The following is a 23,323-nucleotide window of genomic DNA, read 5'->3' on the forward strand; positions in this document are numbered from 1 at the left end:
GGTGATGATTTTATAATCAAGGTGTAAGGAGAGGGGTGTGGTAATTGCCCTGCGTAGGTGTGGGTTCTCACTGCTTCTCCCAGCCCATCCAAGATTCCTCAGTCTGGGAGCAGCACAGGAGAGGAACTGCCTACTGAGGACTGTCGTAGGAACGGCATGGAGCGCAAATGGAGTGGCTGGGTCTTGATCCTTTCTGTGTGCCTGGGCTTCTACCAAGGTAAGGCCAGGCCTGAGGGTAGGACCAGAGGAGGGCACAGAAAACCCCTCTGTACCCCCAAACCATTCCCAGCCATAGTGTTTGAGCTCCATGGCATATTTCCTTCCCCCTCCATGGTGTTGGAGTTGGGCCGGAGAGCTGGGGCAAGTGGCACCACTGCCTGCTTTACCTCTTGCCTACCTGGATGTGAGTGTTGCAACTTCTGACTTTAAAGATGATCTTGGGGCAAAAAGCAGGTCGTTCCATCTGGGCAGTGGGGACTCGGAGCTGGTGTTTGAACAGGAGAGAGGCCAGTTGCTGGAGCGTCTCAGCAGCCATGGGGGAGAGGGCTACTCTGCTGCTGCCCTTGGCATTGGGACCTGGCTGAGTACGTGCCATGTGAGGGAAACCACATCATTGTCTTTGCATGATGGAGTGACTGCAGTGCTACCTGAAGCCACCCCTTTCCTTCCTGCCTTGTAGGAGGTGCAGGAGGCAGGAAACCTGCTCTGCTGTTGTTTGCTGAGCTGCAGGGAGGGTGTTGGGGTACAAGGCCATAGCCCTGTGTGCTTAGGGGACCTCTTGTCGCCAAAGCTTTGGGTATCTGTGAGGAAAGACTCCTATGGACAAGCTTATGCTGCTGGACCCTGGACATCCCCTTGTTACGGGTGAGAACTGGTGCCTGGCTCACCCCTGCCCAGCCCCAGGAAACAAGGTGGGAAGAGCCTGTTTCCACCCTGTGATCTGTGCTCAAAAGGCAATCACATAGCTCAGGGGAAGTTACCTGGGGAAGCCACGGCGCTCTGCTGTTGTAGGCACTGAGAAACCCCAAAACCTTTTAGAAGGAAGAATCCCTTTTGCAACCTAATTACCTGCGGCTGGGCTCCTCTGACGTGCCCTGCCCAGGAGCCCTGAGTGTGCAGGCTGAGCCTGGCTGTGGGGGACAGGCCCAGGTGTTCCAGCCAGCAACAAGCAGAGCAGGAAAGTTCACCTGTGCTCAGCACGTCCCTCCTCTGCCTGACACTTGCCCTGAGAGCCAGCAGTGGCTTGGCTGTGTGGCCCGGCATGGCTGCTGGGGCTGCAGGACCAGGGGCTGCTGCAGGCCTCAGAGAGGATGTTGATGCTGGGAAGAGGGTATTTACAGTTTTTGCTGTGAGAGGGGTGTGTGCCAGGCCGGGAACTGGGGCGCTGAAGCCCATGCTGCTGCCCCTGAGGCTTACATCACAACCTGCTCACCAGGCTCAGCCAGCTCAGCCGGTGTGCTCCAGCACTCCATGTGATCCCGTGTGATCCCGACACGGCCCTGCCAGATCTGCTGTTCTGTGCTGGAGCCCCCCTGAGCAGAGCCCAGCCCACCCCAGGGTTTGGCAGCCAGGGATAGGGCAGTCCTGGCTGGTCTGGGGCCACCTCAGTGGCACATGAGAGCATCCCTGCCTTGCTATGTGCTCTGCGCTGACACTTTGCCAAAAATAGCGTTGTCTGATGTCCTGGGTGTCCATCAGCACGAGGTGGCTCTAGCACAGCTTTGAAATGTGGAGGAGAGCTGATGGGGCACCAATTGCCCTGATTGCTTGCCCTATGTTGATGCTTTCCATATGGGGAAGCTCCCTCTGCTCTCAGCAGTTGGGTGTTACGAGTGGTATCAATTATTTTTCTGGCCCAGTACTTACTGCCTGAGTTTCAGCTTGAGCAGAGTGGGGAGTAAATGCTGAGATGAGAGCCCCCACGAGCCAGAAAGCTGCAGGTCTAGATCACTGGTGGCTTTTAGATCAGCCAAATCCCCCCATGATGTTGCTGGCATCACCCTTACACCACTGCTCTTGCCCATAGCCCACAGAGGTGTCCATGGGTCAGGCAGGACCAGCTCAGAAACAAGCTGTGGGATTGTTGCCTCCTCCTCTTGGGTTTATTTTTTGATGCTGTTCCTTAACACATCCTCTGACTTGCCACTTGCCATTCCAGTTTGCCCTGATGAAAGAATTAAATACGTAGCTATCTCTCAGCTGATGTGGCCGCGGCATCGCTCTGCTGGAGGGATGTGTGGGAAGCCGCACACGGGAATCCGGGGGGACTCGCCCTGCCCCGGGGCTTGCCCTTGCCCTGCTGCTGCCAGCCTGATGCGGCAATTGGGGCGGAAGCACCATCCGGCACTGGCTGAGCTGCGCCAGTGCTTTTGGGAGCAGGTGGGGCTGGTAAGGGGCTAGGGACTTGCTGAGGTGGCCTTCTGTGCCTCAAACCACTGCCCCAATAAGTCTCATGAACAAGCCAAAGGCAATTCCAGAATCCAGAATGCAGGAAGTGCAGCTTTTGGGGAGAAATCCAGTAAGAGCAGAGTGGGTGGAAGGAGCTGTTTCTGCCTTTGGCTTTATTCCTGCTGTGCAAAATCATGGCCAGGACTGAGTGGTAAAAGCTGGCTGCAATTGCTCTGGGGTAGTGTTGTGCTTTGCCTCCAAATGCCAGCTGCAAGAGGGTAGGTATGCAACGGGGTCTGTCCATGTGCTGCTCTCTACGTGCCCCCCTGGATGTTCCAGAGCAGCTCCCAGTCAAAGCAGGGCAGCGAAAGACTTGGGTTGTGCCAGCTCCTGTCCTTCCCACATGCATCCTGGGTGGGCACAACCCCCAGTAGGAACAAGCACTTGCCCCATCGCAAATGAATCCTGACAAGCTGAGGTGGCAATTAAACCACCAGCATTGCGCCACGCCAGGGCCGCTGCCAGGCCTGGATGGGCGATTCACAGCCAGGAGAGAAATGCTGCTGTTGGGAGGAAATGAAAAGGAAAGCACCAAAACCCACCCAAACCGGGGTTGCTCAATCATTGCCGGGAGCTGCGGCGTGGCTGAGCGGCTGCAGCGCAGGGCTGAGCGCTGGCACTCCCGCCGTGCTCGTTTTGCAAGATTTAGTGCTGTTTTTACGAGCAGCTGCCTCCCTGGCCTGTGAAAGGGTGCTCAGGGTCACCCCCCAGATTTGCTTTGCTTAAGCTGCAGGCCCAAAGCTGCTCCGACACCCCTGTTGTAAAAGTCAGCAGTGGGTGGTGGCCTGGCAAATCTGTCCTTTAAAAAAATAATCATTTCTACACCCCAACCATGCCACCAGCGTTGCGAAAGCTGAGGGTGAATCACAACGGGAGGGTGAGGAGCATCGCCCCGGCTTGTGGTGCAGGGTTGGGACTGGGGTCATGGTGGGGAGGTTGGTGCAGGGCAGGAGATGGTTTTGGGGTACCCCAAGGGCTGATGGTGTCCTCTCTCCCCTGCAGCCGAGGCCAGCCCCCTCCATGAATGCGGCGAGCAGCCGGAGGACTGGTGCCGTGACGTGGCGACAGCAGCCAAGTGCGGGGCACTGGAGCTCTGCCGCCTCACCATCTGGGACCAGGCCCTGGGGGTAACCGTGCTGGCAGCAGGGGGATGAGGGACCCTCCTGCCCCAAAACGTGGAGCTGGGGAACAATCCCGGGTGCTGGGCAAACAGAAGAGCATCTGCTGATGCTCTCAGGCAGCAATGTGTCTGCAGGTTGAGCAACAAAAATGAGTGGGTAACCTGGGCTGACCCCAAGTGCCCCTTGGTGAGATGTTTTTTGGGACGAGGTTTGAGATTTGGGGAAGAAGCAGGAGGCCTAGGTGCTGTGGCAGCATCCCATTGTGTCCCCTCTCTCAGCAGAAGGGAGTCCCCTGTCACCTGTGCCAGATAGCAGTCTCCATAGTAGGCAAGATCCTACAAGACAACAGCACTGAGGTGGGTCATGGTGGGGCATATGTGGGGCTGGTGTGTCCCCTCTTCCATCATGTAGCCAGCCCAGCCCTGAACTCTCTCCCTGTATCACCTAGGAAAAGCTGCGGCTCTTCTTGGATAAGAAATGCCAGTACCTGCCCTTCCAGGACTGGTCTGTCAAGTGCAAGAGGATGGTGGACACTGGCATCCTCATCCTCGTCCAGCTGGGCAAGCAAGTGCTGGTAACTGCCTGGGGTGGGTGGGTGTGTAAGTGGGAGGGAGACCCCCACGGCTTTCTGTTTTGCTGTGGTTTGGGGTGTCTCAGGGGCCTGCAGGACAAGGAAGGCTCTTGGAGCCTGGGAAAAAAGCTTTTTGAGATGGAGGAGGGGATGGAAATGATGACCCAGAGATGGGATGGGGAGCAGGGTGATGGGGCGGGTGCATCTCCAAGCCCCCACTCTTCTGCTCCCCTAGTCAGCACCGAAGGTGGTGTGTGGGACCATCAAGCTGTGCCAGCCCCAGGAGAGCTCCACAGGGGCCTTGAAGTTTCAGGTGCCACTGACAGCTCCCGTGGGCCCTGCTCAGGACTTCACCGACATGATTGCCCCCTTCATCGCCAATGTCCCCCTCCTGCTCTACCCCCAGGACCCGCCTCGTGGCGAGGCCAAGGTACTGTGGCACTGGCGTGAACGGCACTGATGCTGCTCAGGGGCGAGCAACACCTGAGCAACACCTGTCTTAATGAAATTCAATTTAAAAGGAAAAGGTTAAAAGCCCTGCACAGCTGGGATGGCATCTGGTTGGGGGTGTCACCGGTTGGGGCTGGGATATTGCAGGATGCAAGGCTGGGGGACAGAGAGGTGCCAGCCCCTGATTGTGGCTGGCATTGAAATCCCGGCCCTGCAAAGGCAGGCTCTGGGGGGAATCGGTTGGATTTGGAGATCACCAATGAGTCCCTGCATGTGCTGTCCCGCAGGGTACGGACGAGGTGTGTGGGCAGTGCCTGCAGCTGGTGACAGCCATGCAGCTGGAGCTGGGCACCAACGCTGCCTCTGCCCGGGTGCTGGCAGCCCACGCCGAGCAGGCATGTGAGGGACTGGCGCCTGGCCTGGCACAGCGGGTAAGGGTGCTGGCAGCACGCTGGACTCCCTCCCCCTCCTCCTTGCTGTCACCGATGTGTCAGATCCCAGATGTGCGTGGGAGCATCTTTTGCAGCCGCCTGCTGTTGCGGCAGGCGGTGGGGTGGCTGCTGATGCCATATCTCCCCCGCACAGTGCAAGCATCACCTGGCCGAGTACGCGGATACGGCTGCCCGGTTGCTCCGCTCCATGGTGAGTGGGTGAGGGGCTGCCTGGGGCTGTGGGGGCATATGGCTCAAGGGGACCTCCAGCAAATATCAGGGAGGGTGTGGAGTCTCCTCTGGAGATTTTCAAACCCACCTGAACATGTTCCAGTGTGACCTGATCAAGGTGAACCTGCTTTAGCAGGGAGCTGGGCTGGATGATCTCTAGAGGTCCCTTCCAACCCCAACCATTCTGGGCTTCTATGAATCTAAATACTTTCTCCCCCTCTTTGGCTTGCAACCACTGTAACTCTTTTATTTTCATTTTTTTTTCTTAACACTCTCCATCCTCTCCATGGCAGCAGGCTGAGGTAAGTGAGACCTCGCCCTGAAAGGGCTGAAGTCAGCCCCCATTGGTAGAAGGGGGGTGAAGGCTCACCCTCCCTGGGAGGTGATGTTCACCCGATTTGGGACCTCTCTCTCCCCAGGACCCGATTGAGCTGTGTGGCCATCTGGGACTCTGCTCCTCCGCCTCTGCACTGCCCCTCCACACACTGCTCACAGACAAGGTGATGCAAGCCCTGAGTGCACTGGAGGTAAGTAGGAGACCCCCTCCCAGCTTCTGAAAATCCAAATGCTGGGGATGAGGAGCTTTATTTTGCATTCTTTTTCCTCTGCATCTCCATTTTTCTGAGGTGGGGAAAGTCTTTCTCGGAGGTCGATGGCTGGGTGGGAGGGGAGTGGCTCTGGTGGGACCAGGTGTGTGTCACGCTGCCTTTTCCTGACAGGGCGGGGAGGGGACCACCCCGCTGTGCAACGTGTGCCAGTTTGCTGTGAGGACAGCTGAGAGCCTCCTGGAGAACAACGTGACAGAGGTGAGCCCCGGGGATGGGGGAGGGCTGGCAAAGGGGGCAGCAAGGAGGGGGGCAAATTCCCTCTGCCTGCCTTCTCCGGCAGGAACAACTGGTGAACGACATTGAGAAGGTGTGCTACATGCTGCCTCATAGCGTCATCGGGCAGTGCAAGGACTTCGTCAACTCCTACGGCAAAGCTGTGGTCATCATGCTGCTGGAGGCTACCGACCCGGCGGCTGTGTGCACCATGTTGCACTGCTGTCCCCGCAGCGAGGGCAGCCCCTCAGGTGAGCTGGGCTCCCCCCTGCATGCAGGCACCGGCTGGATGGGGTGTGGGCTGCTGGGGGAGTGCTAAGGGTTCTCCCCCCGCCGTGTCCTGCAGGGGCTGCGGCGCTGGAGCAGCTGGCGGTGGGTGCTGGCGCCTTCTGCAACGTCTGCCAGATCGTCGTCACCTACTTTGACAACGAGCTGCTGAAGAACGAGACGCTGGCAGAGCTGGGGGGTGTGCTGGAGAAGGGCTGTGAGCTGCTGCCCACGCCGCTCACTGACAAGGTCAGCTGGGGCAGGGGGACACCCCCTGGCACCCGTCTATGCCGGGAGGGCTCACCTCCACTCTCCTTCCCAGTGTGAAGCGCTGGTGATGCAGTACGAGCCGGCGGCCGTACGGCTTCTCGTGCAGGTGATGGATCCCACCTTTGTCTGCACCGTAAGTGGCCGCGTGGAGATGGGCATCTTTTGACCAAGTCTGGCTGGGCTGGGAGAGGGGCAGTGGGGTCAAAGGGTGCTCATGCATTTAGTTTGCTTTTCTCTTTTCCCTCTCATTCATTTCCTTCACGATGCAGAAAATCAGAGCCTGTGACTCAACCAAGGAGGATCTCCTGGGCTCAGACCCCTGTGCCTGGGGCCCACACTACTGGTGCAAGAACATGGCCACGGCAGTTGAGTGTGACGTAGGTGTTGACCGTGTCCCCTCCCCAGGGTTGGCAGGGTGCTGGGGGTCCCTTCCTCCCCCCATCCCTCCCATGTCTCCTGCAGGCTGTTGAGCATTGCCGCCGGCACCTATGGGACTAGGAGCCTCCTCCCCGGCTGGCCGGGCTCGCCTTGCCCTTGTGGCCCAGGATCCCAGACCCCCTCCCTTGGGATGCACCTGCGCCTGTGGATGGCAACGGCAGGAGCCCACCAGCCTCACCACCCTGGTGAGGGCTGTGAGCTGCCCCAGCCACCTCTGCCACTTCCTCTTCCACTCCTGGGGCTTGGATTTCCAAATCAGGTTAAGGGACTCGTTAGTATTTTCGGGAGTGGGGATTCAGCCTTGGCATCTCTCAGGGCAATTGGAAAACCCTCAATCCCCACCTCTATCCCCATCCCCACCTCTATCCCCATTCCATCTCCACCCCACCCTGAACTGCTTATAAAGCCCAGATCCTGCAAGGTGGATCTGTCTCTGTGGGCTGGGATCGTTTCTGCTGTCCAGACTCTGGCCCTGGCCACTGGCAGCCCCACATGGCAGGTCTTGTTGGCTTTTGGCAAGCTCAGCCCTTTGCTGGTCCCTCTGCAAACTGGGCTGGCTTTTTATTGTTTTTCCTTGTCACCAGTTAAAGGACCCAAGTGGATCAAATGTACCTGCAACACTCTGCTTTGCACAACATTGGCAGGATGTTAATTTTGTGTCCAGCTGATTGCTGAAGATAGAGAGACAGATTTTAAGTATCCCCTGAACAAAAAAGGAGAGAGTTTAGGGACAAAGGTTTCCTTTCAGGCTCACACGCCTGCTGGAGGCCCTGTGCTGCTCTGGTGGTGGCGGTGAGGGGCAGCAGGGCACTGGCTCGTCCCTCCCTGCCATCAGAGGGGGATGCCCGGGGCGCCCGGCCCTGAGCGTGCACGGGATGGAACATCTCACTACAAATAAACTCTTCCCGTGAGCCCAGATGGTTGTCTCCCTCCTTCTTCTCCTGGGGTGCCAGGGGGCTGGCTGTGTGGCAAACCTATGGGAGCTTGAATGCTTCCCCAAAATCCGGGGGCAGTGGCGCCTGAGATGGCATCTTGCAAGGGCGATGGATTGAAGGGCCAATAAAGGGAAGAAGTGTCTCTTCTCATCAAAAGGTGGCTGGGGTAGGATGACTCCAGCACGGGTGGCAGGAAGGATGACAAACAGGTTACCCAAAGCCATAGACAGTGTATTTCTGAGTCCCGTAACAGACCGTGCCCGAAACTCTCCACAAGGTTACGACTGGAAGCAAACCCCCGAACGAACAAACCCAAAAGCAAGAGAGAAGGGGAAAGAAAAGGGCAAGAAAAGACACACACAAGCACTCCACATCCAGCAGCCCCAGCTATTGTCAGTCTCTCTCTTTTCGATGTCACAACATGTTTTGGTAAAGCCAGCAAAATGGAGAAATGTCTTCAGGTTGGGGTTCTTGTGCGGGGGGGGTTTTTTGGGTCTTCCCTCACCAGAAAAGGTGACGTTAATGCCAAACGGCCTCGGCCTCTCCCCACGCTGCCCTCTCTGTGCAGAGAGGCGAGGGCTGTTTGTCCCCAGCCCGCTGTGCCCCGGGGTGCTGCAGCAGCACATCTCCCGCTCCTTCGCTGTGCCTGTTGCCCCTGCCCAGCCTGGACTCATTGGGTTCATTTAGCTTTGCTTTGCTTTGCTTTTTTTCCCTTTTTTAAGAAAAAAAACCCCTTTTTTTTTTTAATAAGAAAAATTAAAAAAATTTAATGCTTTCATGGAGAAATGAGAGGTGAATAAAAGCATTACCGGTCCTGAGAGCCCTTTCCCGGGGCCAAGCTCTACGAGGCCGCCGGAGCTCAGCCTCGACTCCTTCTGCAGGGGAAGGGGGGGCCAAACACCGGTCTTGGGGTGCCCCCGGTCCCCATCATGATCCCCCTGCTCTGGGCTTCACCCTGCCGGCCCTGGCTTGTGTAGGGGAGCTGAGCCATCACCGCCGCTCGTCATAACTCGGTGATCTCCAGCGGGCTCTCCATGATCACCTCCCGCATCTTGTGCAGGGGGGTGGACTTGGCTGACTCGGTGCGGGCGTTGTGGTCGCTGTAGCCCCCGCAGTCAGCGGTCAGAGTCTCCAGCGAGCGACCCAGCACCTTCTGGTCATCCTCGGGCAAGCTGTTGAGGTCGGAGGCCAGCAGCGTGCCCGTGCTGCCGTGTACCACGTGGATGCCATCAGGGCCTTTCAGCTCCACCGGCTGCTTGTGTCGGAAGCGGAGGCTGCCCTGGCTGGGGCTGTGCTCCTCCTCCTCGCCCAGCTCCTTCTGGATCAGCTGCAAAGGGAAGGAAAATCACCATAATAGCCAGAACAGGTTTCCCCGCCTCCAACCCTCTCCTGCAATGTCAGAGTCTGGCGAGAGGGATGGTACCCTCCTCTTCTAAAGCAAAACCTCGGAGCATGGTGATGGAGATCACCAGCACAACGATGATCTCCAGACGGATGACTCGGTCGTCAGGTGAGTGCCCCTCTCAGGCACTGGCTGCCAGCCAGGTGGTGTGGGTCCTGCAGCAGTGCCCAGGTAGACCTGGGCTGGGATTTGGGATTGTATGAAGGTGGTGGGGCAGGAGGCAGGCAAGGAAAGGAGTTGAGGGAAGGATGACTGAGCTGGAGGGGGATAAGGGCAAGGAGTGATGGGAGTCAGAAGGACTGAAAGAGAGGTCTCCTGTCCTGCTGCTCTCCTCCACTCTGTCCCATGTTTTGTCCTCCTTGAAGAGAGGAAGGCTGTGTGAGGAGCTACCTCTCCATGCACCAGCCCTCCTGCACAAAAACTCTCTATACTAGCTTTTTTTTGCCTCAAAAACCTGTTGGATTGATAAGCTCAGAGGAGCAGAGGAGAAGGAAAGATGTACCCACAATGTATGCAGAGACCTGCAACTTCTTGGCCAACCTTGGCAGAGAGACAGGGAGATGGTGGACAGAGACCTATCCTGCAGAAAAGGGAGATCCTCCCCCAGGGTGGGACAGAGCAAGGGAGAGGGTGCTGCTGGTGCTCAGAAGAAACACAAGGTCCTGAGAGCTGGGACACTGCAGGGAACCAGCAGCCTTAGTGAAAAACCAGTGCTTGGCTCATTTTGACCAAGAAGAGAATGGGGGGACCACTTGGGAGATGGAGACTGCAGTTGTGGAGAGCGACTGCAGCCTGCGGGGCTGAGAAGACACACTGCATCCCAGAGGGCACGGCAAGCATCTCCCCATGCCCATGCACACCCCGTCTACCTCTGAGACCGAGGAGCGGTCCCCCTGACTGACAGTGGCCTTATGCACCATCCGCTGGGCAAAGAGCTTTTTCAGGCGCATGTAATCATCCAGGACCACCTTCAAGAGAGAGCCCTGGGCGGAGGGGGAGAGACGGCAGGTTACCCAAGGAAGATGGTTTGAGCAGAGGGAGGCCAGTCTCATCCCAGCAAGGGGTGTTTTGAGCAACTTCACCCTCTGGTGCCGCAGCCGTGACCCTGGAAGCCGTAGCGGTAGGAGAAGCCCCCTTGGTGGAGGACACTCGCATTCATCGCTCACCTTGATGGGTCCCTCCCGCATGATCTGCCCCAGCTTGGCGATGTTGTCATACTCCTGGATGGCTGCCCTCAGGTAGCGGTCGTCCTCAGGCTTGGCTGCAGAGGGCTCTCTCCCGAAGGTGCCCTGTGGGATAAGAGTGCGGCTGAGGCGGCAGCGCGGGTGGCGGGTGCGGGGGAAACATGTCCCGGCGGGGCCGTGGCTCACGTGGGTGCGGGCAGGGCTGTTCCACAGGTCTGTGATCTCGCTCAGGTTCTCCGGCAGGTCGTCCTCGTGCTCTGCCTGTGCTGCCAGCTCCATGTTCCTGCAGAAGGGGTCCAGCCACACTGGGTTGGCCCTGCCCAGGGGGAGAGGAGCAGCCTTCAGTGCAAGGCAAGAGCGGCAGCATCCCTAAACCCCATCTAGAGCCTGAGTGCTGAGGTTGTGCTGCCTTCTCCTGCCCTATGCAGCATGAATTCAGCTCCTCCGGATCCAGATGTGTGTCGACACACACTCACCACCTCTGCTTACTCCAAGCCTAGTCACTATTGGCAGAGACAGAGTCACAGGAGAAGGCACAAGGTCTTTCGGCTTAGAAAGCTCTCAAGGCTTTCTTGTGTGCCAGGGTCAGAGCCATGCTCTGCATGGCACATCTGGCCCCATTCCTCGCCAGAGCAGAGGGGCATGGCCTCTCCACCTGCTCCACATCCCTGGCTGCAAAACGCAGGCATCCCTCCCCTAGACGTGGCTGGCAATCCTGTGAGGCAGCAAACTGGGGAGGGGAAGGAGGGGAGAACACACCCATCAAAAGAGTACTTGTTGGTGTTTGGCATGTCCATGATGTCCATGAAGCCTCTGTTCCCTGCAAAAGACAGGACAGGAGTTACAGGGCAGCACATTGGTGGGCTGAGTAGCTAACCACAGGACAGCACTTCTTTATTGGGGAGGTAAACTCAGTGACCAAAAAGACACCAGTGGTGTGAGAAACACACTGGAATGCAGCTGATAACTCAGAGCCAGGTTGCTGAGAAAAGCTTCCCACCATTGTGCCTCACTGGGCAGATTCCTTTCTGATTTACACCCCACCATGTACCCCCTTCTTCATGCACCCGGCTGAAAACCCAAACACTGCTCACCAGTGGAACCAGCCACTATGGCTTTCAATTTCCTTTTGTGCCTGTGAAAGAAACACAGTGAATCAAGGAAGAAAATATAGAAGATACTCAAAGGGAAAGGGGGACACATAATTGCAACAACTCTGCAAACAGCCCCTGTATCAATAAGGATGGTGAGCTTGTCAGAGAGGGGCGCTCTCAGTATTAAAACTTATATTTAGGGGGAAGAAGGGCAATTTCTAAGCCCAGTTTGAGCCCTGCTGCACTAGGGCCACTGATGCTTCTCCTTTGCTTGCTGGCACTGCCACACAAAGTGCCCCTGGCCCCTGGGAACATTGCAGCTGGCGGGGCAGAGCCTGAGCGTCACTCACACTGTCCGGTAGTACCAGTTCATGAAGATGAAGAGCATGGCAGCCAGGAAAAGCAAGATGGCCAGTACGATGATCACCATCTGGGAGAGACAGAGGGGTAGTGTCAACCTCCGCCACAGAGCCAGAACCCACTGGTGGGCATCCACCCAAAATCATTTGGGTGAAACACATTTCTGGGTTATGAAGGGCCACAGAGGATGGAAAGGGCCATCACAGAAGCCATCTCCTGGGCCATTACCTGCAGAGCCGAGAGGTCGTCTGGGGCCCGGGCAGTAATGGCAGGCTGCACATCCAGCACATTGTAGTTCCTGAAGAGGTTCCTCAGCTGCTCCTTGTTCTCATCTATCATCTGAATGACCCTGGGAAAAGAAGGGTTGCTTGGGCATCGTGACGTTAATGAGGCTCTCCAGAGACAATGTACTAGGTGACGGGCTGAGCAACGTACCGCTCCACATCCAGGATGCGGTTGGTCTCCCTGTTCACCACGTGGATCAGCAGCTCCGTCTGTGCAAAGTTCACCCGACCTTTCTTGTCAACATGGAACTGGGCGGAGAGAGATGGGGCTGCGGTGTGGGAGAGGTGTCTCCTCCTGGGGCATCTCCTGAGTATGCCCTGAGATGTGTTTGTGTGGCAAGAGACTCTCAAGCCTGGCATGGGGTCAGTCTGGACCCCTTGGATACACTGCAGCTTGGGGTGCATCCATCACCTTCATAGCTCAGAGAGAGCCTATGGTTTATAGGGACAGGGCATCCTCAAAAGAGATCTCCCAGGTAGCACGTGGAAGGTTATGAACCCTTCAAAGCAGCCTCAAAGGTGGATGGTTACCTGCACGTCATCTGTGTTGACTATGGCCCCTGTGATGTTGGAGAGCAGGCTGATGAACTCCTCCTCAAACTGCCTGACTTTGTCGGGGATCTCGTTGATGATGATTTTGACCCGCTGGTCATCCCGCAGGATGTAAATCCCCACAATGGCTGTGTCGTTGTGGCCCACCAGGTCAGAGGCCATGATATCCACCACAAAGTATCCAGGGTTGTAGGCAGTGAAGAGGTCGAAGGTTCGTAGGATCCCATCAAAGGTTCCTGGGGGAAGGACAGCCACAATCGCAGGATTAGTGACTGTGGCCACGGGATGTCTTTGGCCACAGGGACATCTCTGGCCACAGCCCCGGGCTCCCACAGTGTGCTGGATACTCACCAATGCTGAAGATGTTGGCCACCTCCTCAGAGTCGTTGGAGTGCTGCTTGATGTAGCGGATGCCCAAGATGTTGTACAGGACCAGGCTGTTGTTGCCCACATCAGCGTCCACTGCGACCACTCTGATCAGCTCTGACCCCACCTTGGCATCGGTGGCGACCCCTTTGAAAGAGAGTGGGGACAGGGACCTGGGGCTGGGCTGGCTCTCACTGCCCCTTCACCTGGATGGGATTTCCCCAGAGCATCTCTGGCTCCTGCTGCCCCCGAGCCCCTGGTACCCCTTACCCGCCGTGTACTCCGACTTAGTGAACTGGGGGGCCTGGTCATTGATGTCATCCAGGAAGATCCGCACCTCCTGAAGGGTCAGGTCCCCGCTGAGGTCCCAGGACTGGGCCCTGCCTGCCCGCTGGCCCCGTGGAGGGGACCAGTTCCTCTGACTGGACGCTTTGACAATGAGGGAGTAGTAGGGCTCCTTCTCTCGATCCAGGTCTCGCAAGACCTGCAGCTTCCCCTCTCGGCTCAGTTGGAAATTTCTCTCCTGGTTCCCAGCTGAGTGCAGAAAGGGGACCCCAGTTAGTCCCCTTCAGGTCTGGCATTTCTGAAACTCCATAAACATTGACCAGGGCAGAGAGGTGAGGAGATGATGGGAGGCACAGAAACCCTTGGTGAAGGCCGTGAGATGGGGACACACAGCTGCCCATCCCTGCTCCCTTTGGCACCCACCTGCTATGAAGTAGTAGACGATAGCGTTGGAGCCCTCATCTGCATCCACAGCCCCGGTGACATTCCCCACCACAGTGCCTGGCTGCGAGTGCTCGGGGACAGAGAGAGCCTGGTACTGGGGACTGTCCTTCTGCCAGAGACCCCAAGAGAAAGGAGGGTTATGAGTACTGAGGTGACTTTGAATCAAAGCAGACAAATCCCGTCGTGATCCCCGCCATGGTGTTGCACAGTGGTGTGTGCTCCATCACATAGGCCCGCGGTATCCCCATCCCCAAGTCCCACCCCATCTGTCTCGTTGCCTTACGGGTGGCCTGAGGAAGATGGGTTCATTGTCATCAATGTCATCAAGAGCGATCTGAAGGGGCTGCATGGTCTCGTAGGCTGGCTGGCCCTGGTCACAGGCCACGATGATCAGCTGGGGAGAGAGGCAAAGGGCTGTCCTGGGCAAAGCCATGTGGGGCCAGGAGACATCGCCGATGCGGGGACAGAGGAGACAGCAGAGTGGTGAAGGATTTGAGGGGGGGGACCCAGCAGCAAACTGGGAGTTGGCCCACCAGGATGCAACTCCCTGATGGTACTTGACAACCACCTGGGTCCTGCTAAGCTGTGGCATCTTAACAACTACAGCAGCTGACCCGATCCCCACCACTTCCCTTGCACCCTACCTGCCCCACAACAGCCCTGCAGCCTCAAGGACCACCCCAGACACCCCAGGGGTGTGCTACTGCCTGGCTCACGTTGTACACCGCCTGCGTCTCCCGGTCCAGCCGCATGGCCGTCTGGATCAGCCCGCTGACAGAGTCGATGCTGAAGTACTCCCAGTCTTTGTTCCCCGCCCCGGTTTTCAGTAGGCTGTAGAGCACCGCTCCATTGAGGCCTTCGTCTTTGTCCGTGGCGTAGACCTCGTAGACGTTGGACTGCAGTGGGATCTCCTGCTTGCACACACGCAGCCCTTCAGTCCTGGCATTGCACGTGAGCCGCCTGCTTCCTCTGCCCCTCCAAACCCTCTTGTATTTGAGTCAGCAGGCTCCCGCTGCCCCAAACCCAGCTGGGGGCTGACAGCATGGAGCCATGATTCCCTTCGGCAGGGTGGTTGTTCCATGCACGTACCAAAGACTGGCTGAACCAAGCCTGGTTTCCCAGAAAGGAGAAACGTCGTAATTGTCAGCATTTTGGCCCTTGTTTATGAACAGGCTCGGCACGCACTGACCTGCTGTTTCCTTATTTTGCATGCTGCCAGGGTTTCTGTTCCCCAAAGCCACCCCAGCATCCCCATCCACACATATGGAGAGGGGTTGTTGTTGACCCTCCAGACCCGTGACCCAAACCTTCTTGCTGGGTGTTAAGCCAAGGTCTTTTTTCATCTCCAGTGGAGATGGAGCATGGATTTTGCCACTGGTAGACAGGAGCACTCCCATGCACAGCTTTAGGGTGCCATGACTCTGCTCTGTCCCAAGGGGTTTACCTCCTTGATGTGCAGGATGGTGCCGTTGGGCGGGCGGATGAAGACAGGCCGGTTGTCGTTGATGTCGATGACGTCTACATGCAGCATGGTGGTCCCCCAGAGAGGAGGATGCCCTTTGTCCGTGGCCACCACAGTCAGGTTGAATCTCTCGTAGGACTGCAAGCGTCGGCGGGACGTGACGAGTCCAGAGTCTTTATTGATCTTGAAAGCCTCTGAGGGTAGAAAACCGACATCTCTGGCTCTGGATACTTGGCACCAGATAAATTATGATTAGAAGCCAGAGCACCTGGTGAAACACATCCCTTGCAGGTGGGAAATCCCTGTGAAGGGGTGATAGAGCACAGCCAGCTGCCTGAGGTTTGGAGTGTGGATGCTTTCAGGTTTTTCAGGGCAGATACTTTCCTTTTACTGGGCAGTGCCCAGGGCCCTGCTCCCAGGCCAGCCCTGGAGGCATTTCACTCTTGCCCAGGCTGGCACAGGGCAGTGGTTGGAGGAGCCCATGGGTCTCAGTAAAATGAACATTCTGCCATCCTTGCTGGCTTTTGCCTAGTTCTCATCACTCCTTGGTATGCAGACATATACTGTATTTCAGCCACTATCACTGTCTACACACAACCTGACAGCCCTTCTTAGCTTTCCTCTAGAGCATGCACTGAGTTTACTCCAAGATACACTTGTGGGTAAGTCAGAGGATAAGAGGATAAGCCAGGGCTGGGCTGCAGGATGAAAGCAAGCAAAGTTATAACATGCCACATCATGAGGAACTGGGAACTGTGGAGCAATAACAAAAGCTCCACACTTTCAATATTGCTCCTGGGAGTAGGTACACACAGCCTTGCTCCAAAACAGCTGCAGCACGTGGGATATAGGCTTGGCCCTACGTCTCCTCCTCATCATAAGCTCCTCCCTGGGGAGGAGCCCCCCGCTGCCAGCACCTACCCGCTCCAGGGCCCTCAATGCTGTAGGTGACCACACCATTATCCCCTTCATCCAGGTCGGTGGCGGTCATGGTGATCACTGACGTCCCTGCGGGCTCATTCTCGTAGACGCTGGTGCTGAACTGGCTCTTGCTGAATTGGGGCCTGAAGTCATTGATGTCCAGGACTGTGATCAGCACCTTAGACAAAGCACAGCTGGCTGGGTGACCCCCTGGGCCATATCCCAGCCAGGACCCACAGCTCCCTGCAGCCGGAGATCACTGCCCTTCCTGCTGTTCTGCTGTAGCTGAATTCCTGCTGCCAACAATGCGGGCCACTGCAGCCGCGGCATCATTCACCACGGAGCACTTGCAGACAATAGTATTGCCTTCCCCTGCTCCTCCTGCTCCATCCCCCCAGCACAAAGTCCCCTGCCCCTTCTACCCCACAGCCTGTGGGGACATCTGCTCTTCCCTCTGCCTAATTCCTCCCTGAGCCACCAGCAAGCCCGCTGGGGACAAAAGCTTGAGGTTTAACACTTTCTTGGTCGTGACCACCACACAAGGGGAGTTACCTGCACGGAGTTCTCCCGACGGTTACTGGAGATGTCCCCAGGGTTGTCCCTGGCCACGGCTGTCAGCGTGTACTGATCCTTCTTTTCCCGGTCCAGGGCTGACAGGATGTAGATGTCACCCTGCAGCACACAGAGACCTTCAGGTGGACCTCGTCTGGCAGAACTGGTACTCAAGAAGGGGCAGAAGGTGAGACGTGCAAGCAGGGCACAAGGTGGGACCATCTCAGCCTCCTCTCCCTTTCCCCGCTCTGATCCAGCCTCGGTTGGTTCCTTACCGTGTCAGGATTTATTCCAAACTTGCCCTCTCCGTCTCCCAGGCTGTACTGGATGAGAGCAAAACGCCCAGAATCTGCATCCGTGGCCTTGACGCTCAGGATGACCGTACCCAATGGTACGTCCTCAAAGACAGCTTTCTGGAAGCAAAGGGAGCAGGCAGGACAGGTTGTCTCGTCCCTTGCTGTTCTAGCAGGCAGTACCCAAGGGTGCAGGGTGGCACCCATGGGCAGGTACAGCCTGACTCAGAAAAAGACGTTAATGCGGAGCGTACTGGTGGATTGGCCAACTTCTTCATTATGGCCCACGTGCAGACAGAGGGAAGAGAAGGTGTCTCTAGGGGACCCTCACCTCTGTGCCCATCTTCACCAGGCAGGCACTGTCCAGCCTCACAAGGGCTTGAAGGAGGGAGCCCAGCTCACCTGGTAGGATGGCTGGCTGAAAACAGGATTGTTGTCATTGATGTCCACTATCTGGAGGTACACGGGGATCTCTGCGGATCTGCGCGGAGAGCCGTTGTCGGAAGCTCGGACAGTGAAGTTCAGCCACTGCACCTCCTCATAGTCCACTGTCCTGTTGGCCACAACCTTCCCTACAGGATGGCAGACCCCGAAATGAGAAGCCTGCCCCTGGGCACTGACCTGCCCCAGACTCCCATCTCCCCAGGCCGCTGACCTGCCGACGGGTCTTCGAGGCAGGCGTAGCCTTCTGGGGAGAGGTTCAGCAGCTCATAGGTGATCTGCCCATTGGCACCTTTGTCCGGGTCCACTGCTGATATGGAGATGAGTGTGGTGCCCTGCGTAGCTCCCTCCAGGATCCTCTCAGTGAAATGGGTGACCCCAAAGGGGCGGAAACGGGGTGTGTTGTCATTCACGTCCAACACGTTGACTGTCAGCTTGGCTGTGGAGAAGAGGTCCGGTGAGAAAGACAAGGGAAAGAAGCGAGAAAGGAGGGTCGAGGAATAACTCCAGAAAAGCCAACTAAATGAAGTTGGTTCATCAAGAAAAATGGCAATGTTCAGCAAAACTGCTATGCCCTGAGCTGACTGTGGGACAGTCTCATCTACTTCAGAGTCACTCCTGATCTCTGTGTGCCTTCTTACATACGAGTCTGGATTTACCAGGAACAGGGTGGCAAGACATGATGGGGATGGCAATGAAGAAATTGGTGTCTCCAACAATATGGTTATGGGCACATGGCACTGTGTAGCCCTGGCATGTCTGGGCCATTAGCTAAAGCAGGACTCAGAGGAGAACCTCAACCTGATGGGAGCTGGTCCAGAACTGCTCCCCCTGGAGATGTTGCTGGTGAGGATGGAGAGGGAGGTAGAGGAGCTGCTGGCTATCCAGAAGGTGCACTGGTGCCTGGGCAGGGCTGTGCCAGCCCCTGGTAGCTGCCAGCCCTGGGAGAGCCCACGCTTACCATTGGGCACGCTGACTGAGCGGTCAATGACTTCGCTGGCGTTGTCGTGGACAGAGATGGTGACCTCGTAGGTGGCCACCAGTTCCCGGTTAAGAGGAGTTTTGATCTTCACAGCTCCTGGGAATCCCAAAAAGAGGTGAGAAGTCACAAGCTGTGCCTGCCCCCTGCACTGAGGACCCTTGGCAGATCCGTCCATGCCAGCCAACTGCCACGCCTCCCACTGCACTTGCTTTTCTACCTCTCCCCAAAGGCTAAATGGGGAAAAACTGATAGGTACAAGAGGAGACAACGTATCTCCCTCTGCTCGCCATCTCCTGGCTTCCTGCCTGCTCTGCTCTTTGCAGCTCACAGGTCCTCACGCTGCCTCAGACAGGGTTAGCCTTTGGGTTGTGTGAATGAGAGTGTTTTCAGAGAAATTGCTGCTGCACCCCTGCATGACCCCATCCACCTCAGCTCAGCATCTAGGCACCTTTCAATGTCTCATTCTGTACCATTTCCAACAAGGGTGTTTTGCTTTCCCAGATCAGCTCTGTGCTTCCAAAACTGACGCGAGTTTCTCCTGGCCCTCCTTGCCTGAGGGCAGAGCCCACCACCTACCCCAGAGTGACCTCCCTGCTCCCCCCAGCCAGGGTGTCCGCAGCCCGTCTGCCAAGGCTGAGCAGCCCCTGCCTCTACGCAGCCATGGGTGAGATGGCAGGAGGCGATGGATGGCATGGAGAGAGAAACGAGCACAGACACAGACACAAACCTGGTGGGCCGAGAGCTGGGAAGGAAAGAAAAGGGTTGGTGAAGTTGGTTAGTCAGGGAAAGAGAGGGCAGGGCAGGGTGAAGAGAGGTAGCCGGAGGAGGAGAGCAGGGAGGCAGGAGAGGAGCATCACCCCCCTGTGCCTCAGACACCTACCTCCAGGCAGAGAAGAAGAAGAAGCAGAAGCGAGAAGAGGGGTTCCGCGCTGCTGGCGCCGCCCTTCCTGCTCTCCTACCTGTCCTAAAATCCACCACAAAGGCTCCTTGCTGATTGGGCACCAGTGTGTCTGTGTCATCGCGGGCCACGATCTCCAGCAGGTAGTACTCCAGGCGAGGATGGAGGTCCCGGTCGATGGCGGTCACCTCGGCCACCACAGTGCCGGGGAGGGCAGACTCAGGGATGCTGACTGTCTGGATGGGGTTGATGAACTCAGGCCGGCAGTCATTGACATCGTCAATGAAGAGGCTGACGGTGGCAGTGCCTGAGAGCGCCGGTGTGCCCTGGTCCACGGCCACCACTGTCAGCCGGTAAGCATCCCGCTCCTCCCGGTCGATGCTGATGTTGGCCACGCGGATCACTCCCGTGGTGGCATCAATCAGGAACCTGTCCTGGCCACCACTCTCGATCCGGTAATCCAGCTGCTGGTTGAGGCCACTGTCGGCATCTGTGGCCGTCACCTGGAGGACTGAGAAACCTGGAAAGATGGGACACGGCCCATTCAAGAGAGAGTTGGAGGGTTACAGTAACAAGCCCTGGGTCCCAAGGCAAATACCATGGGCAGCCTCAGTTCCCAGATTCTCCCTTTGACCCCATTCTGGCCAGCCCTGATGCTGGGAGCTGGATCTTCACAGTTCTATTGAGGACATCCAGGTCTCCTCATCGCCCAACATCCCATCTAGCCCAGTCCCTCTCCTGACCTGGGGGGCTGTTTTCCCGCAGTCGCGCTGTGATGGATGCTGGTTGGAAGACAGGGTAGTTGTCGTTGTCATCCAGGATGGTCACTGTCAGGCTGGCAGTGCTGTACAGCCCCCCCACGTCACGAGCCACCAGCGTGTACTCCAGGCAAGGCTCTGGCAAAGCCTCTCGATCTATCACGGCACCAGGCTTCACCGAAATGACACCTGGAGATGGGGAAAAGCCCAGTGACAGATCTCATGGCTGCCTGGTGGCCCTGGGCACCTGGACACCTAAGCCAGCTCACCTGTGCTGTTGTCGATAACAAAGAGGTCCTGGGATGCCTCCAGGAGCTGGTAGGTCACCACGGCATTGCTACCCTGGTCACTGTCCAGAGCTAGGATGGGCCCGTTCAGCACCGTGACCAGAGTACCTGGATAGGATGATGGTACAGGTTAGGGAGGGTGGCAACCCCCTATGAAGCTCCCCTGTCCCCTTCCCGCCCTGGTGACACATGAAGGACAGTAATGAATGGATGGAGGAGGTGACAAGAGTGGGTCCCCACACGGCAGGAGACAGCGAGGGGGAGGCTGCTGCAGCCTTGCAGACGGACTGGCGAGGCCCAGGTGAGGCGGTGGGACATCCAGCTAAAAACAAACACAGACACATCCGTCAGACAGGCCCCCGCTCCCGAGCCGAGGGGGGCACCCAGAGGTGCCCAAACCCTTCGCCTGGGGTGTCCCTGACGGCAGGACACGCAGGTACCTGAGGTCTTGGAGCACGGAGTGTTTTAAATGGCAGGAAGGCGAAAGAATACAAGAGAGTATTTCTAGCTCTTTGGCTGGGAATATTTTTGGCTGGACAAATTGGACTACTTTATCTCTAACCCCTGGAGGAAGGTGGCTCCAGGTGCTGGTGATGGAGAGGCAGCACCCCATCCACTGCAGGGACATTGGGCAGGTTGGTGCCTTCAAGGATGCTCCTAGGGCTTGGCTCAGACCATGGGCACACCTTACTGTGTGGAGCTGAACAATTCCAGACATGAATGATTTCTCACAGGGTTGTGCCTGACCTGTGCCAGGAACAATTTGCACCAGTAGCACAGACCAAAGCTATGGTCTCCTCAAAGCTGACCTCTCCTCATGCTCAGCATCCCCATCCCACTGACCTGCAGTCTTTGCCTGCTCAGTGTCGTGTCTCCTCCACGGTGGCCAGCAGACACCTCCCCTCACCTGGCCCCAAAGGGAATCTCCAGGAGCCACACAAGGGAACGAAGACAGACTTACCTGTGGGCGAGTTCTCCATCACCTCGGCCTGGTAGGAGCTCTGCGTGAAGAGAGGGCGGTTGTCGTTCTCATCCGCTATGGTAATGACCAGCAGGTCAAAGTCCTAAAGGAAAATGGGGACAAGAGGGTGATGACTGCAACATCCTTTCCGTGAGCTCACTTCCTGCCTCTCCCTCCTCCAGCGTGGTGCTGGTCAAAGCTGGATCCCCAAGCAACTGTGATGCTGTGCTCCCAGGACCATCTTGGAGGGTCTTTGGGGATCCTCATCCTAGGGCTGGGCATCTCTTCCCAGCCCACACCCTGAAGACTGACACCCCATGGGATATCTTGGTAGGGCCAAAGGATGCTCTGGTGTTACTGTGGTTGTCCAGCTCTCCAGCCCAACTTTGTCCCACCTTCCATGACATCTGCTGCATGGAGTCAACATGGAACGTTGGACATGTCTTAAATCCTACCAGTCTTGTTCTCTGCTGGGGAGGGAGCTGCAACCCTCTCCTTGTGGTCCTCAGATGCTTTTGGGGAACAAGACTGCTACTGGAAACGCTGTGGGTAAACGCACTGAGGGTGTTTGGCCCCGGCAGGAAGCCCTGCTCCCACCCACCCTGTGCCTGTGTCGCCAGAGGCCCCAGCAGTGCCTGTAATTACCCGCCTGGAATTGCGGATGTTCTCAGGGTTGTCCTTCACTGTGATGGTCAGCCTGTACTCTGCCACCCGCTCCCTGTCCAGCGGCCGGTTTACATAGATGACGCCACTCTATTGAGAAAAAAGGGAGCAAACAGGTACAAGAGCTGTGAAGAGTGCTTCCCCCAGGGTGTCTCCTGCCAGGGTGACGATGGGTGCCCAGGGCAGGCAGGGCTGCCCCCTCTCTGCATCCCGGCATCCCCCCACAACCCAGGGGCGTACGGTGCTGTTGATGTAGAAGGCATTCTCCGTGTTGCCCGCTGTTATGTCGAAGGTCAGGAGGGCATTCGGCCCCTTGTCTGCGTCCTGGGCGAGGATGCGGGTGACAAAGCTGGAGACAGGGGCGTTCTCGCTGAGAGTGAGGTTCATGGGGAGGTTGAGGAGCACGGGGTCATTGTCGTTAATATCCAGCACACGGACACCCACCACGATCTAACGGGGAGAGAAGCGGTGCTGGCATGTGGCACCTATTTCTGTCCTTCTCATCCTTTTTTTGGCCCTCTTGGGCAAAAGGTGGGCTTCCCACTCAGCCCACTATGGTCTGGGGGAAAAATTCCCCAGGGACAAGAGAGAAGAGAAGGAAGGAAGGAGAGCAAAGGCAGAAACCAGGAGGAAGGAGCTGGGGGTAGGAGACAGCAGCTCACAGCCCCCACAGTGGGGAACTCACCGTGGAGCTGAGAGGGGGCACCCCTCGGTCCCGGGCGGCGATGGTGAGGTTATAGAAGGGGATGTTCTCGCGGTCCAGCTCCGCATCCTTCCGTACCCGCAGCTCCCCTTCCACTGGGGAGATCACAAACTCTCCTGCCAGAGATAGTGGAGCCCTGGCTCATACTATGCCATGTGAACAGCCTGGCTCCCCAGGGCAATTTTGGAGCTAGGGGACAGGCACTGTGGCAGATCTGGGGCCAAAACCATGCCCCGCTGTTGCAGATATGGGAGGACTGTAGCAGCTATGGTGGATGCACTCCCGGGTACCAGCAAAGCACAGGATGGGTTGAATGGCCAAACAAGAGACATCTGGGCTCTTCTGAAGACGTCAAGAGCCCTTCAAACAGCTGCCCATGTCCTGTGACAGCCAGAACAGGGTGGGCTACATGGCACCGATTCCCCCTGAGACAGAGCTGTTTTCTGGT

At 57.2% G+C, this 23,323-nt stretch overlaps 2 protein-coding genes across 2 annotated transcripts in view; one reads left to right on the forward strand and one right to left on the reverse strand.

The window, feature by feature from the left end:
* Positions 1 to 69: 69 nt before the first annotated feature.
* Positions 70 to 7,949, forward strand: LOC104560429 (prosaposin-like). The gene is made up of 15 exons (XM_062001433.1): positions 70 to 217; positions 3,451 to 3,575; positions 3,848 to 3,925; positions 4,018 to 4,143; positions 4,376 to 4,570; positions 4,878 to 5,021; positions 5,176 to 5,232; positions 5,546 to 5,554; positions 5,672 to 5,779; positions 5,972 to 6,058; positions 6,141 to 6,324; positions 6,420 to 6,589; positions 6,663 to 6,743; positions 6,880 to 6,987; positions 7,073 to 7,949. Exons 1-15 carry the CDS (start codon positions 157 to 159, stop codon positions 7,106 to 7,108), a joined length of 1,569 nt encoding a protein of 522 aa, XP_061857417.1. The 5' UTR covers positions 70 to 156; the 3' UTR covers positions 7,109 to 7,949.
* A 2,132-nt stretch (positions 7,950 to 10,081) lies between these two features.
* The window catches only part of CDH23 (cadherin related 23), a 195,620-nt gene continuing 182,378 nt past the window's right edge, over positions 10,082 to 23,323 (reverse strand). Inside the window, 34 exon segments of the mRNA XM_062001684.1 lie at positions 10,082 to 10,099; positions 10,101 to 10,247; positions 10,249 to 10,368; positions 10,552 to 10,674; positions 10,756 to 10,885; positions 11,329 to 11,389; positions 11,664 to 11,704; positions 12,014 to 12,093; positions 12,252 to 12,372; positions 12,459 to 12,556; positions 12,839 to 13,095; positions 13,211 to 13,372; positions 13,496 to 13,759; positions 13,934 to 14,063; positions 14,238 to 14,348; positions 14,671 to 14,865; positions 15,399 to 15,610; positions 16,338 to 16,515; positions 16,890 to 17,009; positions 17,165 to 17,302; positions 17,585 to 17,754; positions 17,838 to 18,062; positions 18,585 to 18,701; positions 19,565 to 20,023; positions 20,247 to 20,450; positions 20,531 to 20,675; positions 20,677 to 20,712; positions 20,714 to 20,773; positions 20,775 to 20,807; positions 20,809 to 20,870; positions 21,510 to 21,612; positions 22,155 to 22,262; positions 22,413 to 22,622; positions 22,858 to 22,991. Coding sequence (XP_061857668.1) covers positions 10,082 to 10,099; positions 10,101 to 10,247; positions 10,249 to 10,368; positions 10,552 to 10,674; positions 10,756 to 10,885; positions 11,329 to 11,389; positions 11,664 to 11,704; positions 12,014 to 12,093; positions 12,252 to 12,372; positions 12,459 to 12,556; positions 12,839 to 13,095; positions 13,211 to 13,372; positions 13,496 to 13,759; positions 13,934 to 14,063; positions 14,238 to 14,348; positions 14,671 to 14,865; positions 15,399 to 15,610; positions 16,338 to 16,515; positions 16,890 to 17,009; positions 17,165 to 17,302; positions 17,585 to 17,754; positions 17,838 to 18,062; positions 18,585 to 18,701; positions 19,565 to 20,023; positions 20,247 to 20,450; positions 20,531 to 20,675; positions 20,677 to 20,712; positions 20,714 to 20,773; positions 20,775 to 20,807; positions 20,809 to 20,870; positions 21,510 to 21,612; positions 22,155 to 22,262; positions 22,413 to 22,622; positions 22,858 to 22,991 — 4,772 coding nt within the window.

The sequence above is a fragment of the Colius striatus genome, chromosome 8 (genome assembly GCF_028858725.1).
Source record: "Colius striatus isolate bColStr4 chromosome 8, bColStr4.1.hap1, whole genome shotgun sequence".
In the NCBI taxonomy this organism is placed as follows: domain Eukaryota; kingdom Metazoa; phylum Chordata; class Aves; order Coliiformes; family Coliidae; genus Colius; species Colius striatus.